Source organism: Denticeps clupeoides, chromosome 10 (assembly GCF_900700375.1).
Source record: "Denticeps clupeoides chromosome 10, fDenClu1.1, whole genome shotgun sequence".
Lineage (NCBI taxonomy): Eukaryota > Metazoa > Chordata > Actinopteri > Clupeiformes > Denticipitidae > Denticeps > Denticeps clupeoides.
Window position 1 is genome coordinate 20,441,504 of NC_041716.1, and position 17,203 is coordinate 20,458,706.

At 41.1% G+C, this 17,203-nt stretch overlaps 1 protein-coding gene across 1 annotated transcript in view; it reads left to right on the forward strand.

The window, feature by feature from the left end:
• The first annotated feature begins 341 nt into the window (after positions 1–341).
• mtor (mechanistic target of rapamycin kinase) overlaps positions 342–17,203 on the forward strand; it is a 65,198-nt gene continuing 48,336 nt past the window's right edge. The window contains exons 1-22 of the mRNA XM_028992783.1: positions 342–474; positions 772–906; positions 991–1,099; positions 2,160–2,392; positions 2,482–2,682; positions 2,814–2,948; positions 3,444–3,719; positions 4,261–4,369; positions 4,528–4,711; positions 4,866–4,994; positions 5,141–5,385; positions 5,562–5,777; positions 5,960–6,165; positions 6,608–6,730; positions 7,516–7,599; positions 7,748–7,840; positions 8,705–8,839; positions 9,037–9,166; positions 12,894–13,144; positions 13,526–13,612; positions 14,419–14,586; positions 16,431–16,543. Of these exons, the coding sequence (XP_028848616.1) occupies positions 787–906; positions 991–1,099; positions 2,160–2,392; positions 2,482–2,682; positions 2,814–2,948; positions 3,444–3,719; positions 4,261–4,369; positions 4,528–4,711; positions 4,866–4,994; positions 5,141–5,385; positions 5,562–5,777; positions 5,960–6,165; positions 6,608–6,730; positions 7,516–7,599; positions 7,748–7,840; positions 8,705–8,839; positions 9,037–9,166; positions 12,894–13,144; positions 13,526–13,612; positions 14,419–14,586; positions 16,431–16,543 (3,347 nt within the window). The 5' untranslated portion in view covers positions 342–474; positions 772–786. The remainder of the gene's footprint in view (positions 475–771; positions 907–990; positions 1,100–2,159; positions 2,393–2,481; positions 2,683–2,813; positions 2,949–3,443; positions 3,720–4,260; positions 4,370–4,527; positions 4,712–4,865; positions 4,995–5,140; positions 5,386–5,561; positions 5,778–5,959; positions 6,166–6,607; positions 6,731–7,515; positions 7,600–7,747; positions 7,841–8,704; positions 8,840–9,036; positions 9,167–12,893; positions 13,145–13,525; positions 13,613–14,418; positions 14,587–16,430; positions 16,544–17,203) is intronic.

Consider the following 17,203-nt stretch of genomic DNA (forward strand, 5'->3'; position numbering starts at 1 on the left):
TACAGAACATAACCAACGAAACAACAGAAAAACAAAACAAAACAAACATAGGCTAAATATTTATGCATATTCTCCACAAGCAATATGACCCCTATGGGTCAAATCTCCCACTGCAGCATAAGTTTGATGTGTTACTGTATGTTGCAGTCATCATTGGGGTCTTGATTACTCCTCTCTCCCCCGTACTTTGAGGGTTATACGTTTTGAATGTTGAATTTGTAGAGAGTTTGTACTGTATTGGATATCATTTTTGTATATATAAAAAAATCATCCAATCAGAAACGACATTGTCTTTGGTTTCCGGGTGAGAATTTCTTTCTTTCTATTGGATAACGCGAGTGCCAATCATTGGTTTTCTCGTTCACGGTTGGACAGCCGACAGCTGGGCGGGCTTTGTCCGTTCCCTCCTCAAACACGGTCCCTGGGTAAAAGAGATGACTTTCTGCAGCTGGTCAAAATAGCGAAATTTCCCAAGTAAGCTGCTTTTTCTGTTTCATCCATGCATTGTTGAATGCGCCCGCTGTTAAGTAGTAATCAACCTGTTTACTGATAATGAGCAACATTGCACGAGGATATGTGGCGAAAATGATGTTAAGAGGTTAGCGCACATTGCTAACATTTGCACGAATAAACAGAACTGCCTTGTTAATACTGCCGGATAAACCGTCGGGGAGGGCAGCTTTGCGACAGCCATCGAGGTGTAATAATCGGCGTGCTCAGTGGCTTTACAGCAGCCGGGTTAGTGAGCTGTGTTGATGCTTCCACGGGTAGGATCCACGGCCGGTCATGTCGGGTACAGCGACGGTGCTGCAGCAGTTCGTCAGCGGCCTGAAGAGTCGCAACGAGGACACCCGCGCTAAAGCGGCCAAAGACCTGCAGCACTACGTGACCACCGAGCTCCGAGAGGTGAGACAACGTCCTCTCAGCAAGATGCCGGACGGAACTGGAGAGTCTCATAAATATCTTCACTGATTTGTGTTTGAAATCAAGTTGAGCCAAGATGAAGCCACCACTTTCTACGATGAGCTGAACCATCACATATTCGAGCTGGTCTCCAGCTCGGATGTCAATGAGAAGAAGGGAGGAATTCTTGCTATAGGTGAGTGTGATAAATCACAGTTTACACACCATACCACAAAATGATTGGGAATCTAGCAATGTTTCATCCATACCCGATGGCACAATTCCTGTATGATCAAGTGGATCTGGACCTGACTAAACTTACACTATTGTCAAAGGTTTTAGTCAGCAGTGAAAATAAGTTAATCTTCGCAATAGTAACTAGGAAACAGTTCAGGATGGGATAATCACGGCAACCTTCAGAAAACAATTGGCAACCTTCAGAAACAATTAGTAACTTAAGTCATAATAATGAATAAATTGCTAAATGTGTCATTTAAGTTGATTTGTTGCCCTAATAGTTTTATACAAGTGTTTTTATAGTGAAAGCTTATCTGATCTTACAACAAATTACATTTTGTTAGCAGCTTTTCAATGATGGTGTCATAACAGATGTGGATATTTGTGTCATTTAAATTTGTATTTGTCAATTATGTGAATTTAGATTTTGTTACCAACTTTATTTTATTGGAAGAATATTATACCAATATAGCAGACAACATATTTTTGACATTGTAAACTTTAACAATAATGAAAAAAGAAAGAAAAAAAAAAATACATTCAATAACACTCTCCAACCTGGCATGGTTTTGATTTTGTGTGTCTTGTGTTAAACTTTGAATTGGTCCTAAACATGCAAAAGAAGTGGTAGATCTGATGTGATCAACAACTCCATCCCGTTAATTGCATACCTAATTCATTTTCCCAATGTTGATTTTGTTCTGGTGAGTGGGTGGATGTTCAAGGAAAGAATAGTTTTGAGATTACTCCCTTAATACTAATGATAGGCAGTATTCCGACTGCTGTTTTAGGGGGAGGGGAAGACATTACTGAAATATTTTGGGATTAAAATACTTTTATTTGACAGTCAGATAACCTATACACAGAAATGGCTCAAGACTGTTTAAAAAGCCATACATAAAAAATGTTTTCTGAGTAATCATGTGATGCAATGCAATCATACAGTATAGCTGTAATTTTTTACTTTTTACTTACATTACATATTTTGCTTTTTTGTGTCATTCTGGATTTAAATGCAGTGAGTCTTATCGGAGTTGAGGGAGGCAATGCTACTAGGATCAGCAGATTTGCCAACTACCTGCGCAACCTGCTACCTTCCAGTGACCCTGTCGTCATGGAGATGGCCTCCAAAGCGATGGGTCACTTGTCCATGGCAGGGGACACTTTCACTGCAGAGTATGTGGAGTTTGAGGTGAAAAGAGCCCTGGAGTGGCTTGGAGCTGACAGGAATGAAGGTCGACGCCATGCAGCGGTATGGACCATACAGTCAAGTCTGTTTCAGTGGTTAAAGTTTTTCAAAATGAAAGCGTTTCATGCATTTTCTCTCTGTGTGTTTTCCAGGTTCTGGTTCTGCGTGAGCTGGCTGTTAGCGCACCCACCTTTTTCTTCCAACAGGTCCAGCCTTTCTTTGATAACATTTTTTATGCCGTTTGGGACTCCAAGCAAGCCATCCGGGAAGGAGCAGTCTCAGCTCTCAGGGCCTGCCTAATCCTGACTACTCAACGAGAAACGAAGGAAATGCAGAAACCCCAGTGGTATAAGGTCTGTGTTTGCCATTCACTTTTCATATGACACTTTATGAAATTTTGTCAAGTTAATTGATCACCCACAACTAATAGTAAACCTCCTTCTCACCTACACTGGTGCTAATGAAAATCTTTTATTTAATATAGCAAACATTTGATGAGGCAGAAAAAGGTTTTGACGAGACTCTGGCCAAAGAGAAAGGAATGAACCGGGATGACCGGGTGCATGGGGCTCTACTGATTCTGAATGAGCTTGTCCGCATCAGTAGTATGGAGGGAGAGGTGAGCCTTCCACACACTGCGTAAAGAATTGCTAAAACTCAAATGATATTGGTCTAAGAGATTAAAATCTTAAACAAAATCTTAAAACCAGGGGGAAATTTCAAGAAGAAAACATCTCCCCTGGGATCTGAGTAATATTGGTAATAATCAGGATTGTCCATTTCTCAATTGCATATCCCATGTTTGAAAGTCCAAACAGGCAAGATTGTGATAACGGAGGAGACGTGGCCTTTGAATATGTATTTTGTTCCCACTGTCTTTTGAAGATGCCATCTTATGGTTATTGGGCTGTTGCTCTGCACAGACTTTTTTTGCAGTATACCAATTGAATTGAACTGTAGATTTTGTTTAGGTTGTATGTCGGTAATCAGTGCATATAGGGAACCCCTTTCAAAAGTAATTCATGGGAAGAAGAAAAAAAGGGAAAATATAATACATGACTGTGGTATTGTGGTATATGTGCTTCGCTAACTTTTCTGTTAATCCATGTTTTAGCGCATGCGTGAGGAGATGGAGGAGATTACCCAGCAGCAGTTGGTACATGATAAATACTGCAAAGAACTGATGGGCTTTGGTACCAAACCACGTCACATCACACCCTTCACCAGTTTCCAGTCAGTGCAGCCTCAGCAGTCTAATGCCCTGCTAGGTCTTCTGGGATACAACACACCACAAGGCTTCCTCAGCTTTGGGGCCACACCAGTCACCTGCAAGAGTACATTGGTAGAGAGTCGCTACTGTCGGGAGCTGATGGAGGAGCGCTTTGATCAGGTCAGTCATCCAATGTCTGCTGAAGTCCCTAAGGGAAACATTTACATGTGTGGTATTACAACAGAACATCTTACAATCAGTAGCAAGAGCAACTTGCTCTGGGACATAATGGTAGCAAGTGGTCTTTGAACCTGTGAATCTTCTGTGGTCTTGTGGTGCATAAGCGAGTGTGTTACCCATGATAATCTCATGTGCTACCCATGAGATTATCACAAAGTTGCAGCTTCAAATCATAACCAAATTGTGTTACTGAGCATGATGCATAACCTTAAGTTGTTGGTTGTTGAGGGGTCAGGGTTGTGTTCACTGATTGCTGATGGATACTGACAAAATTAAAACTGTCGCTCCTTTAGAATTCTCATTAGGAATAATGACAAATTGGACAAAATGAGACACAACAAGTTCCTGTGACATTAATCTTGCTAAATTACACCTTCTTGCATCAGTTTCATCTGACTTGATTGATTTTGATTGAATAGATGAGAAAGATCTGGTGGTCTTTTGAAACTGTGTAAGTTGCTTTGTGATTGCATTTCCTCAGGTGTGTCGATGGGTGCTGAAATACAGGGCCAGCAAAAACCCTCTGATACAGATGACCATCCTCAATCTGCTGCCTCGCCTTGCAGCCTTTCAGCCTCATAATTTTACAGGTAATACTTCCACCTACCATTTTGAGCAGAATTCCTTGTGTGCTTAACAATGGCATGTTATTGTTAAATTAAGTAAAGTACCTGGATCTGAAATAATAGTGCATTTGATTTGTAATTGTGATTATTTCTTTTCATTTTTCCTCCTTTGTGTGGTTTAGATCAGTACCTGTCAGACACCATGAGCCATCTGCTGGGCTGTCTGAAGAAGGAGAGGGAACGCACTGCTGGCTTCCAGGCTCTGGGCCTGCTGGTGGTGGCTGTGAGAACTGAGATCCAGCCATACCTCTCCAAGATCCTGGAGATTATCAAGGCAGCTCTACCACCCAAAGACTTTGCCCACAAGTATGCTTTTCTTCCCATCCTCTTCACCTAGTCCCAGTACACATGACCTTGTTTGTGAGTGGCCTTGTTGAGCCAGTTTGTAATTACTTTGCTATAGTTAAAGATTGTGTAGAGCAAAGTGCAAGCTGTATTTAGAAATGTTGTTTTTGTGTAGGAGACAGAAAACCGTGCAGGTGGATGCCACAGTGTTTACCTGTATCAGCATGCTGTCCAGAGCTATGGGACCCAGCATCCAACAGGACATCAAGGAGTTGCTGGAGCCCATGCTGGCAGTGGGGCTGAGGTCTGAAACCTTGGTGTAACGTTTAACTATGAGCTTTTTTAAATCATCATGGCTGACTTACTGCATAGAAAGTACAGTGAATATCTGGACGAGGTTATATGCAGTGGAAAATACTGCAACAAACTGCTGATTTTTCCTCTCTTCAGCCCAGCTCTGACGGCAGTGTTGTATGACCTGAGCCGTCAGATTCCACAGTTGAAAAAGGACATCCAGGATGGGCTACTAAAGATGCTGTCTCTGGTTCTTATGCACAAGCCCCTGCGTCACCCAGGCATGCCCAAGGGCCTGGCACATCAGCTGGCCTCCCCCAGCCTCACCAACATTCCAGAGGCCAGTGATGTCGGTAGCATCACTCTCGCATTGCGGACCCTGGGCAGCTTTGAGTTTGAAGGTGACTCATGAGACAAAATCTGACTTGTATGCCCACACATATTGTATGTACCCATCTCATCTACAGTGAACTGGTTTCTCAGCTCTGACTGCAGAAGAGTACCCTCAATCCTTCCTTATCTTCACAGAATCAGACATATTATGGCCTAAGATCCTCCTTTGTCTCCTTTGATGCAGGGCATTCCCTGACACAGTTTGTGCGCCACTGTGCAGACCACTTCCTTAACAGTGAACACAAGGAGATCCGGATGGAAGCAGCCCGGACCTGCTCCCGCCTTCTCACCCCCTCCATCCACCTGATTAGTGGACATGGTCATGTGGTCAGTCAGACTGCGGTTCAGGTGGTGGCTGATGTTCTCAGCAAGCTTCTGGTGGTAGGGATCACTGATCCAGGTGAGTGGCTGCTGAATGTCTCCAGTTCTGGCATTTGTTAGCAAATGACAACTAAACACATTACAGGCCATTAAAAGTAAATACATACTGTTAACTAAATGACATGTAGATTTAATTATGACACAGAGAGTTTGGAAAGGGTAATGACACAGAGAGTTTGTTTGCCTGCTTGTTTTTGTCAGACCCTGATATTCGCTACTGTGTCCTGGCCTCCCTGGATGAGCGCTTTGATGCCCATCTGGCACAGGCGGAGAACCTGCAAGCTCTTTTTGTGGCTCTTAATGATGAGGTCTTTGAAATCCGGGAACTGGCCATCTGCACTATTGGCCGCCTGTCCAGCATGAATCCTGCATTTGTCATGCCCTTCCTGCGCAAGATGCTCATTCAGGTGACTTGAAAATAAATCAGAAATCTGCATTGATTTGGCACCAACGGGCTTAGTCGGCTGACCTCAGATGCCCAATGCTGTGAGTTTGAATCCCGGCAAGTAAATTGTAGAGGACCCATTTTGTTGTGTGCACCCTGTGCTGTGCTGCAGTGGTATCACAATGACAATTCCTTCACTTTCACCTCACTTTCAACTCACCCGAGAGTGAAAGTCATTTACCACCAGTAGGGGGCAGTCATGCTTGAAATTCAGCACTGTTCTTATTGACTGGATGCTTATATTACTGGTAGATGTTGATGTTATCCTTTTACCTTCCATAAATTGTGCTTATTGCTGGATGTCCCTTAAGTGCAAACACAATGACTCTATGACTGTATGGCTCTTTGCATGTAATTTATTGTTTACTTAATTATTCTAAATATCTGGATTTGCTTCCCCAAAGATCCTGACTGAGTTGGAACACAGTGGAGTGGGCAGGAACAAAGAGCAAAGTGCTCGCATGTTGGGTCACCTGGTGTCCAATGCTCCAAGGCTCATACGACCATACATGGAGCCCATTCTGAAGGTATTTCAGAGCCTCTTTTCTGAGTGTTCTTGAAAATACCAAATACTAAGGGTTTGGTACTTAGTACCAAATACTAAGGGTATTGGCGTGGAACTGTGCATATTTTGATATTCTACAGTTCAATGAAAATGTAAAAACAGAGCTGATGTGTACAATCTGGGTTGATTACATTAATAATTCAGCCAGAACAACATAACTCAAAACTGAATTTTAACTTTATTCTCTTTTCATTTGAACACTGATCTATTGGACACCAAAACATAAACTGCATAAGATTGAAAATAAGATATTTAAGTCATGGTCAATTATCTATGGCTGGTGTGGTGCTTGTAAAGGGCTGAGCTGAAATGTAATATAAAATGTAAATATAAAAAATAAAGTGCATATGCACACACACTTGTTATAATCAGTGAACACTGTGCAAATTAAAGAAAATGTAAAAATCAGTATGATGTTAATAAACACATATGATTTTCATGTGTACTTGCGATATACTTTCAATATTTTGTAACACCCCTACCAAATACCATATATTTATATTTTGTTACTTAGCTACCCATTTACTGGTTTGCTTTGTTTAAAAAAAACAGGCTCATATAATTTAGTGTTAGGAAAAATCAATAATATTGATTGATAAGTATTTACTTGAAAGCAAGATTAAATACAATTGTAAAATTAAATTGTACAAAACATTTGGGAATAAGATAATAAGATATTTCCAGAATACCAATGTGGTGTAGAAGGAGAGATGTTTTTTTTTATCTATTCATCTGTTGTGTGGTCAGGCACTGATCTTGAAGCTGAAAGATCCAGACCCCAACCCAGGAGTGGTCATCAGTGTCCTGGCTACTATTGGTGAACTGGCTCAAGTAAGGATGAGTTCTATGGTGTGGAACATCTTACTTATTCTGGGTGTGTCTCCTCAGGCATGAGGATATAGATTGGTTGTATTGATGTTTTTGTATATCGATACTGTGTGACATCTTGGCATGAGAACTGTATGTGGACTGTCTTCAGGTCAGTGGACTCGAGATGAGGAAGTGGATGGATGAGCTTTTCCCCATCATTATGGACATGCTACAGGACTCATCTTCCCTAGCCAAGAGACAGGTATAGGCTTTCAACAGCATATGCATACAGATTTATTAATTTATCAACAGAGCCGGTCTGTATGCTGTATGTATCTCATGTTAAATGTATTTTTGAGATTTTTTTTGGACAGCGTTTAGATGTAGGATAACACAAAAGCTTTCGGAGCAGTCTGTTGCTCCCCATGGTCATTGTAATTAATATTGTAATCAATTTAATGAAGCATCTTTTTTTTTTTTTTTTTAATCTGAATGCTCAGTTTCCTTTTTCTTTGCGTTCTCAATCCCAGTCATTTTTGTGGCCCCCAATTATCCAAAGAAACCCAAGCCATTTCAGCCTTTGTCTGACTTCTTGACATCCAGTTTATCAATGTTTTACTATTTACATTTATCTGCATTTATTTATCATAGTAATTTACAATTCGTAGTTATAGGAACAGTCCACCTGGAGACACTCAGGGTTAAATTTCTTGCTCAGGGGCAGAATGGTAGTAAGTGGGCTTTGAACCTGTGGCTTTGTGGTTGTCTGGTTTATAGGGGAGTATGTTACCAACTGTGCTAATGTATGAGAACACATTATGGGAGTAGTACATACTGACCTTTCTGGAATACTTTTGTGAAGGGGCAGTGGTGGCCTAGCGGTTAAGGAAGTGGCCCTGTAATCAGAAGGTTGCCGGTTCGAATCCCGATCTGCCAAGTTTACTCGTTTACTCCACTGAGGTGCCACTGAGCAAAGCACCGTCCCCACGCCTGTCATGGCTGCCCACTGCTCACCAAGTGTGATGGGTTAAATGCAGAGGACAAATTTCACTGTGTGCACCGTGTGCTGTGCTGCTTTGTATTACCGTGTCACCGTGTGACCTTCACTTCACTTTTGTGCCAACAGGTGGCACTGTGGACACTAGGTCAGCAAGTAGCCAGCACCGGATATGTTGTTGAGCCTTACAGGAAGTACCCATCACTACTGGAGGTGCTGCTGAACTTTCTAAAGACTGAACAGAATCAAGGAATCAGAAGAGAGGTGAGCAAAAACATTTAGAATTAGAAGATTATCTGCATCATAGAAATAGCTGAAGTTGTCATATTTAATAGATAGAGTATTATGCTTCCCTCAATCCACATCACAGATAAAATCAATGTCTCCTTGAGAAATATAGAAATTGATATAACCTGCTATCATCTCATTTGATTTTTCATTTAATCTTTGTTCTTTCTAAGGCCATTCGTGTGCTGGGACTGCTAGGAGCGCTAGACCCCTACAAGCACAAGGTCAACATTGGCATGATTGACCAATCCCGAGATGCTTCTGCTGTCAGCCTGTCAGAATCAAAGTCTAGCCAGGACTCTGGTAAGTTCTGCCCACTTTCATCCTTAAATTTTTTAGCATGTAAAAAGCAGTTCACAATAATAATTGTGAACGTAGTTAAATTAAAACGATTAGCTATTTGCCAGTAAAACAAGCTATGTGCTTTCCATGGCAAGTATTTATGGAAACCAAATATAATTGAAAAACAGAGCCTCAAAAAAAAAGCTGAAATAAACTATAATAATTTGAATTTATTTAAAATACATTTGAATCATTAATTTAATGTAAGTATACATTACTGAGGGTGGTTTTAGTATTAAAATGTTAAATAACTCAAACTGATTCTAAACACCATGAATAAAATTACTTATCTTCAACCTTCCCAAATTCTCCCGCACCACCCCTCTGCTACGTTCCCTCCACTGGCTCCCAGTAGCTGCACGCATCAGATTCAAAATACTGATGCTGGCCTACAAAGCCAAACATGGAGTAGCCCCATCCTACCTCACAGCCCTTATTACACCTTGCACTGCACCTCGTTTACTCCAAGCCTCTAGTACTGCTTGCCTGGTCCCTCCATCGCTAAAGGTAAAAGGAAACATTCATCTAGACTTTTCTCCGTCTTGGCCCCTCGGTGGTGGAATAAACTATCCCCTCGAGGTCAGAACAGCTCAGTCAGTGAGCACCTTCAAATGACAGCTCAAGACCTTCCTCTTTAAAGAATATTTAGATTAACTTGTAACCTTCTTATTGTCGAACTTGTGTACAGAATCTACAACAGAGTGAATAAAAAGATTGTATTCATTGTTGGGGGTCTAAGTGAACCGGAATTGATCTCTTCATCGATGGTAACTTGAAAGCACATTGTAAGTCGCTCTGGATAAGGGTGTCTGCAAATTCCGTAAATGTAAATGTAATGAATAATGATTAACTCAAAAATGGATTAATATAAAACAAAACTGTTCCTCTGTGCAGCCAGTCCATACGCACTCACACTCCTAGTGCTTACACTGTTTTGTGCTCAGAATTATGCGCTCTTATAACAACAATGTGTGCTTTTGGGCATGTACATGACCAGGTACAACACTGCTACACGCAGTGCATCATGATCAGTTTTTCCAAGATTAGTGGTTGTATCATTCAAAATGCACCAAGACACAAATTCTCATAAGTATTTAACTTTGAGTAGCATACAGTGCAATTGGTTCTTCACTACCTATTATAAATAAAGGTGTGTTTCCTGCAATACTGATTGAAAAATGCCCAAGCTGGCAACACTGCTTGGGAGCCCAAACCCCAAATTATACTCAGGCAATTCTATTGATGAATATAATATTCTAATTCTAAGCTTCACGGATATAGGTGTGAAGCTCATGGAATTCCACAACAGACACAAGTCAGACAAAAATCAGTAAAAAAAGATGTGGACCTGTTTAATATGTAGTCCAGAGTTTACACACTGGTTTGTTTTTGAAAGGTTGTTCATATGAAATGTATGCTATTTTCCTTTGTATTTTTGTGTCCCTGCCTAGTAGCAGATTGGCATGGGGTCAGTTTTCTTTTCATGGATTAAGTCTTGTCCTGGACAAAGTTCTCCATTCATAGCATTTTGCCAAAAAAATAGACATTCTTTTACCAGCCTTACATGTCAAACAGACTTCATTGCATTGACTTAATTTATGTGAACTTATTAATGTATACTTCCCTTTTCCCTTCTACCTCCACCCTTTCTTCACTTTTTTTTTTTTTAAAGAACAGATACACTGATCACATATGATTGCTTACTCCCTTATCATAGCGAATAGGTTTGTACCTAAGTGGTAGACAGAAATAGGACCCATTCTGCCACAAATCATGTCTTCTTGAGTCTGAGGTATAATACTTAGGGTGGTAGTAGCCTAGTGGGTAACACACTCGCGTATGAACCAGAAGACCCAGGTTCAAATCCTGCTTACTACCATTGTGTCCCTGAGCCAAGACACTTAACCCTAAATTCCTCCAGGGGGACTGTCCCCTGTAACTACTGATTGTAAGTCACTCTGGATAAGGGCGTCTGATAAATGCTGTAAATGTAAATTTATTGCATGGTAGCAAAGAAGCCATATATCTAATGTGTTATTATTCTAGGACTATATGAAATGAGCTTGGCTGTCTTGGTTAGAACAACAAATGAGACAATGGATCCACTGAGACACAATCTCTCCCTAGTTTGTGGCATTCAGTTAAGCCCATTGCATGTATCTGGAAGGCCTCTAATAGTTTTTGCAGGGTGGCCTCACAGAATAACTCCCCATTGAGGTATGAGGTTACAGAGTGAGGTGAATGTCTGGAGCTGCCTCGTCTGTGCCTGCTGTAGTCTGAGATCAACATTAGTCTCATCGCCCACTTTGATTTTAAACTTTTTGTCCATTTTCATCACTTGCCAACTGAGACCCCAGTGGGCACACAACCATTTTTAAGGGATTGGGATTTGAGGTATAGGTGATCTTTTTACTATTTTATTAAATTTTACGGTGGATGTAGCCTAGTGGGTAACACACCTGCCTATGAACCAGAAGACCATGGAGTCACAGCTTCAAACCACACTTACTACCATTGTGTCGCTCAGTAAGAGATTTAACCCTTAGTGTCTCCAGGGGGACTGTCCCTTTAACTACTGATTGTAGTACTCTCTGGATAAGGGCATCTGACAAATTCTGTAAATGTAAAATTACCATTTTTCGGTGGTTGTTGGACATTTACATGTGTTGAAATCAAATATCCCTCTTATCTTTGGAAAACTTTGCATTAGAGGTTTCTCAGGTTCCAGGGTAGCTGAGGTATGCCAGTGGACCATCACCATAGGGTTTGTCTCTCTTTTGCACTTCATGATCCTGCATTGATATTAGTACAGACTTTTTATGGAGCCTATTACTGATCGAATTTCTGATTAGTTTTGATTACATTTCATACAGATCAAAGATCCTCAACCAGGCAGATCACATTGCCGGTTTCTGGGGCAGCATGTGTGGCCCATCTGACTGTAGAATTTACAATCCATTGAAGTGGGAATGTTGAGACCACATCACCACTGGATGCTTCATTGGAAGCTTCAGAAGCCAAGAACTGCATTTAACTCTGTCCAGTCACTGGCCTGTTTGGGACTAAACCAAGCATTTCAGTGGAACACTCACTTGGTGATGATGTGTTGAGCAGACTTCAGAATAGAATTCAGACTTGAATCTGTTTTAGTGCGTGTTACACTTTGAATTACACATGTGCTAAAAGTCTGTCCTATTTGGCCCCAACATTACAAGGTGCAGTAGGGCAGGACAATAACAAAATGAAGTCACTATCATTTCTGAGAATTAAAAAAAATGCAATAAAGAATGAAGAGGCTGCAACAAACAGTAATACAACTACTATGTGTTACACTTATTTTTCATGTATTTGGTTACTGGTTTGAAAAAAAGATTGTAGACAGGATTGTAATTCTTCAGCAGGACAGTTATACATTTTAGAGATCTCCTGTGATACAGTTACCAGGGATCCTTCAATAAAACAGTGAAGACTAAAGAGAAGGTGTGGAATGTTCCAGGTTTTAGACACTCATGGCATCGTCCCTGCACAAGGACGATTAAATAGGAATCCCAGACATCCATTTCTCCCTCTGTGTTCTTAGTCTTTTCTCATAAAATGGACTGGCTTTATTAGACTGGGAAAGACAGGCAGACGAAAACCTCCAACTTTGGGGAATAAGATAATGGATGTTTGTATATGTGCTTTATAGCTGATTACAGCACCAGTGAAATGCTGGTGAACATGGGTAACCTGCCCCTGGACGAGTTCTACCCAGCCGTTGCCATAGTGACTCTGATGCGGATTCTGAGGGACCCCTCCCTGTCTAATCATCACACCATGGTGGTTCAGGCAGTCACCTTCATCTTCAAGTCTCTGGGGCTCAAGTGTGTTCAGTTCCTGCCTCAGGTCATGCCCACCTTCCTCAACGTCATCCGAGTGTGTGATGCCAGCATAAGAGAGGTAACACAAGTTCCCTCTTGCCTCTCTGTTCTACTAAATTAGATTCTACAAAATATACATATTTTTAGATAGCCAGCTAGGTAGGGAGCTCAGATTGCGTAGCTCATTTTGTATAGCACAGTTTGTGTAAGAAAATATCTGAAAAAAATGTTAATAAAGGAATTGTTAGCAGGTTTGTAAAGCATTTTAACGAATAGCAGGCTGCGGTTCTGGATTTGTTGAAACTTGACATGTACGACTCTCACTGACTTTATTTTGGCCTTGGCCCATGGATATGTATAAAATCTGGGCTCCGAGTGGAGCTCAGCCTTGAATGAACTCAGGCTGACACATCAGCAATCAGGGTTTGTTCCGGTCATACCTGTTATCTCTCCTCCTCAGTTTCTGTTCCAGCAGATGGGAATGGTGGTGTGCTTTGTCAAAATCCACATCCGGCCTTACATGGATGACATCTTCACCCTCATCAGAGTAAGTGAACCTCACTGCCTCTGCTGGGTCTCATTTCTACAAAACATCACGTTCCTAATTAGGCTTGTTTTCATGAAAAGCATTTAAAACCTCTTGACTTGCAGTGTGAGATGAAAAACAGTCCTTGTGCTGCTTTATTTTTTCTTCTTCCGTGCTTTAGTGCCTTAGTACTTGTGCACACCAAGAAGAAGAATGCAGCAGTTGTAGTGTTAGCCCACTCCTTATGAACCTTTAAGCAGAGTGTATATATAATTTTACTGTCCACCCCTGGCTTCCACACCTGAGGCAGAATAGTAAATTAGGCCTGAGTATTAGATTCCACTGGTTGTCCACAGTCCATAGGAGGAGTGGGAGTGGGTGCTGGAATCTTCAGACCAAAACGCAGAGCTCTGCATCTGCCTCAACCCTCATTCTCTAGTGAGAAAGACCTGTTAATGAGGCGCCTCTGCCTATTTTTCCACTGTTTTCTCATCTGTCATAATCCGATCCAGTTCTGTCACCTTTTCCGAAATGGGTGGCTGAGTGGCCCAGAGGCTTAGCCTTTTGAAGTGGTGTCAGGTGGATGGACGAGCTCTGAAGCTGAGGCCATGGAAGTCGTGCTGCATAGCCTGACCTATTTCTGTGAGCCTTAAACTCAATGGGATGTTTGGCTGTACTCTGCTTGCGAGTCTGAAAAAGTTATTTGCTGCTAGGCAAGTCTAAGCATGAATCTGGGTCATACTTCTCACATTTTTAAAGAAAATGTAGGGGTGCTGGGTAATGGTTGTGCCAAAGTCTACTCTTTTATGTTGATATTTTCCCTGTAGGAGTACTGGACACCGAACAACCCCATGCAGAACACCATTATTCTGCTGATTGAGCAGATTGTTGTTGCCCTGGGCGGGGAGTTCAAGCTCTACCTGCCTCAACTCATCCCTCACATGCTCAGAGTCTTTATGCATGACAACAGCACAGGCCGAAGTGTCACCATTAAGGTAAGAGATTAGAGTGTTTAAAATGTTTTTTTTCTTAAAGGTCCCTTAGAAAATTTTCTTTGCTTTTGTATCAGTCTTATTGGTCCTCAATAAGACAGTGGGGCAGTGGTGGCCTAGCGGTTAAGGAATCAGCCCTGTAATCAGAAGCCACTAAAGAAAAGTACCCCACACACTGCTCCCCAGGCGCAGAAAACAATGACAAACACTTCATTTTTACTAATACTGTAAACTTCAGCCTTGGTGCAGATTTGCAGCCACTTTGATCTAGTCCTACAATGTAATTTAAATGCTAATGATTAGGAGAGCTGCCTATAGAAGTTGAGGAGTCATTTGCGGAAATTACGTTATCAACACCATTCACCAACCACAATGTTTGGCGTAGACATACAATCTGCATCTGCAATGCTTCACACGTTTGAAAGCCTCAGAAAGATTAATAAACAAGGCAATATTTGAAGGTATGTTACGATATCTGGTACAAAGCAGATACAGCATGTCTTTCAGTCCTGTAAACCTCCATAGATCAAACTTCCAGTATACACCACAGATACTTGATTGCATTGAAACCTGCAGAATTTGGAAGAAATGTCAACACTTTGAACTCCCATAATTGGCCAGAAATCTCTCTGCTCAGTCTTTCACGGTGAACTAAATTACTGCATATGGCTGTTGCAGAGTAATGCAAAATCAGGCCGCCCTATTCCAGCATTTACTGGACTTTGTTCTCAGTAATTTAAATGTCTTAATTCTCAATGCAAGCTTTCACAGTACAACACTGCCTTCACTGGCCTCTAGGTGATCTAAAGTAGTTGTGATTTATTAAACTAGGGCACATACTTTCATTCCTCTGTGCTCATGTACCTATTGTATGAGCTTTTGGTGGTGGACAGGGGTCCACATGGCTACTCTGGTGGTCTGTCATTATGCAGCCCAATGCGCAGCCAGCAGTGCTCCTCTGTGTGTTCTAACACCTTTCTGTCATAACCAGAATGAAAGGTTTCAGCAAGCTCTGATTTTGCTGCAGTAGCTCTTTTTACACATTAGTATGTCTTGGCTGCCGATAACCCGGTTTATGGTTAATCAGTTGTTTTTCCTTGTACCTGTTTTGGTATGTTATAATAAAACTGTTGATGTGTAAGTCCACTCCGCCTGGTTTGTATGCTGCAGTGAGTTAATTAATTCTCTCTGGAAGCCTCTCTGAACTCTGGTGGAGACATTACTACTTGCTCCTGCTAACCCTACTGAGTTCACTGTTAGCTAGTACCCTATAATAAAAATGCTAGTTTAACCCCATTTTATGTAATTTCTTCCACATGCTTTTTTTCAGAAAGACAAATGCACTTTTAGTGTGTCGTGTAGTTTTTTGGCCAATAATTGTGATTTGATTTTTGGATATTGGAGTGGAGAATGGTGCTGGTTCAGGGCTGCTACTTTTCTGAATGACTGGGATTGTGTTATCTGCAGTGAATAATCCACTTTTCTCCCACAAATGCACCATGATAGTGTCCAGAGATGACTGTGAAAATTAATTCTGTAAGCAATCAATTCTTTAAATTATTTTTTGTTTTATTAAAAGATTTGCTTTTGAATATGGGCCATTATAGGCCAGCAGGATTAATTTCCAGCTGGTATTTTATCAGGGCCAAAGAAGGTGTTTTACAGACCTTGAACGTTCTGTGCCAGAATTTGGTGGGTGTTGGAACATGATTCTGAAATATTGTAGATCTCACACTGAAAACTTCTCCAAATCAAAACCAGAAGAACAGTACTTGCTCATAGTTGAAGTTGATATGTTTTGGTTTTAGGGTACCTGTCTAATACTAGGCTTTGGTATGTTTTCATAGCTCCTCAATGCCATTCAGTTGTTTGGTGCGAACCTTGACGACTATCTTCATTTGCTGCTGCCCCCCATTGTGAAGCTTTTTGATGCACCGGATGTTCCTTTACAAGCCCGCAAGTAAGTCTTTGTCCAGCTTTTATGATTTTACTCAGCCAGTTCCAAGTATTCCCACAGTGATGTAATTCCTTTCTATTTGTATTTACCCACATGTCCAGAGGTCCTGTGATCAAAACAGTCAACTTCTGAGCTCTCCAGATGGAGATAAGGGTTTCATTGTGTTTAGCCTGAGATTAGGAAGTGAAAACAGATTATTGGTTTTGTGAAAACCTCTGTTACTTTCAGCATTAGGTTTTGTGATGTTGGTTTAAACCAATTTTGTGCTTTTCCCCTGCAGATGTGTTGAGTATATTTTGAGGAGAGTTGTATACTGGAATAGCATTTCCCAGTAACTCTGTCATTTGAAGTCATAGATGAATAATCACTATTTTTCCAGCTTGTCACTTTTATATAAAATTCATTCAGTGCTGCGTTCAGGTTCACCTCAGTTTTATATGTCACAGAGCAACTTTACAGCAGTGTCTGGATCATACCAAACCTGTGGTGACAGTGGCGAGTAAAAATGTCCCATTCACAGTAGTAAATGCTCCATGTTTAACAGAGTTGTTTTAGTAAGATTTGTACAAATGTTTTGTTTTGTGAGATTTGATTGGAGGACTCTTAAGAGGTATTTTAAGTGGAGTCATGTGTTCTCATTGCATCTGTTGTGCTTTGTTTCTG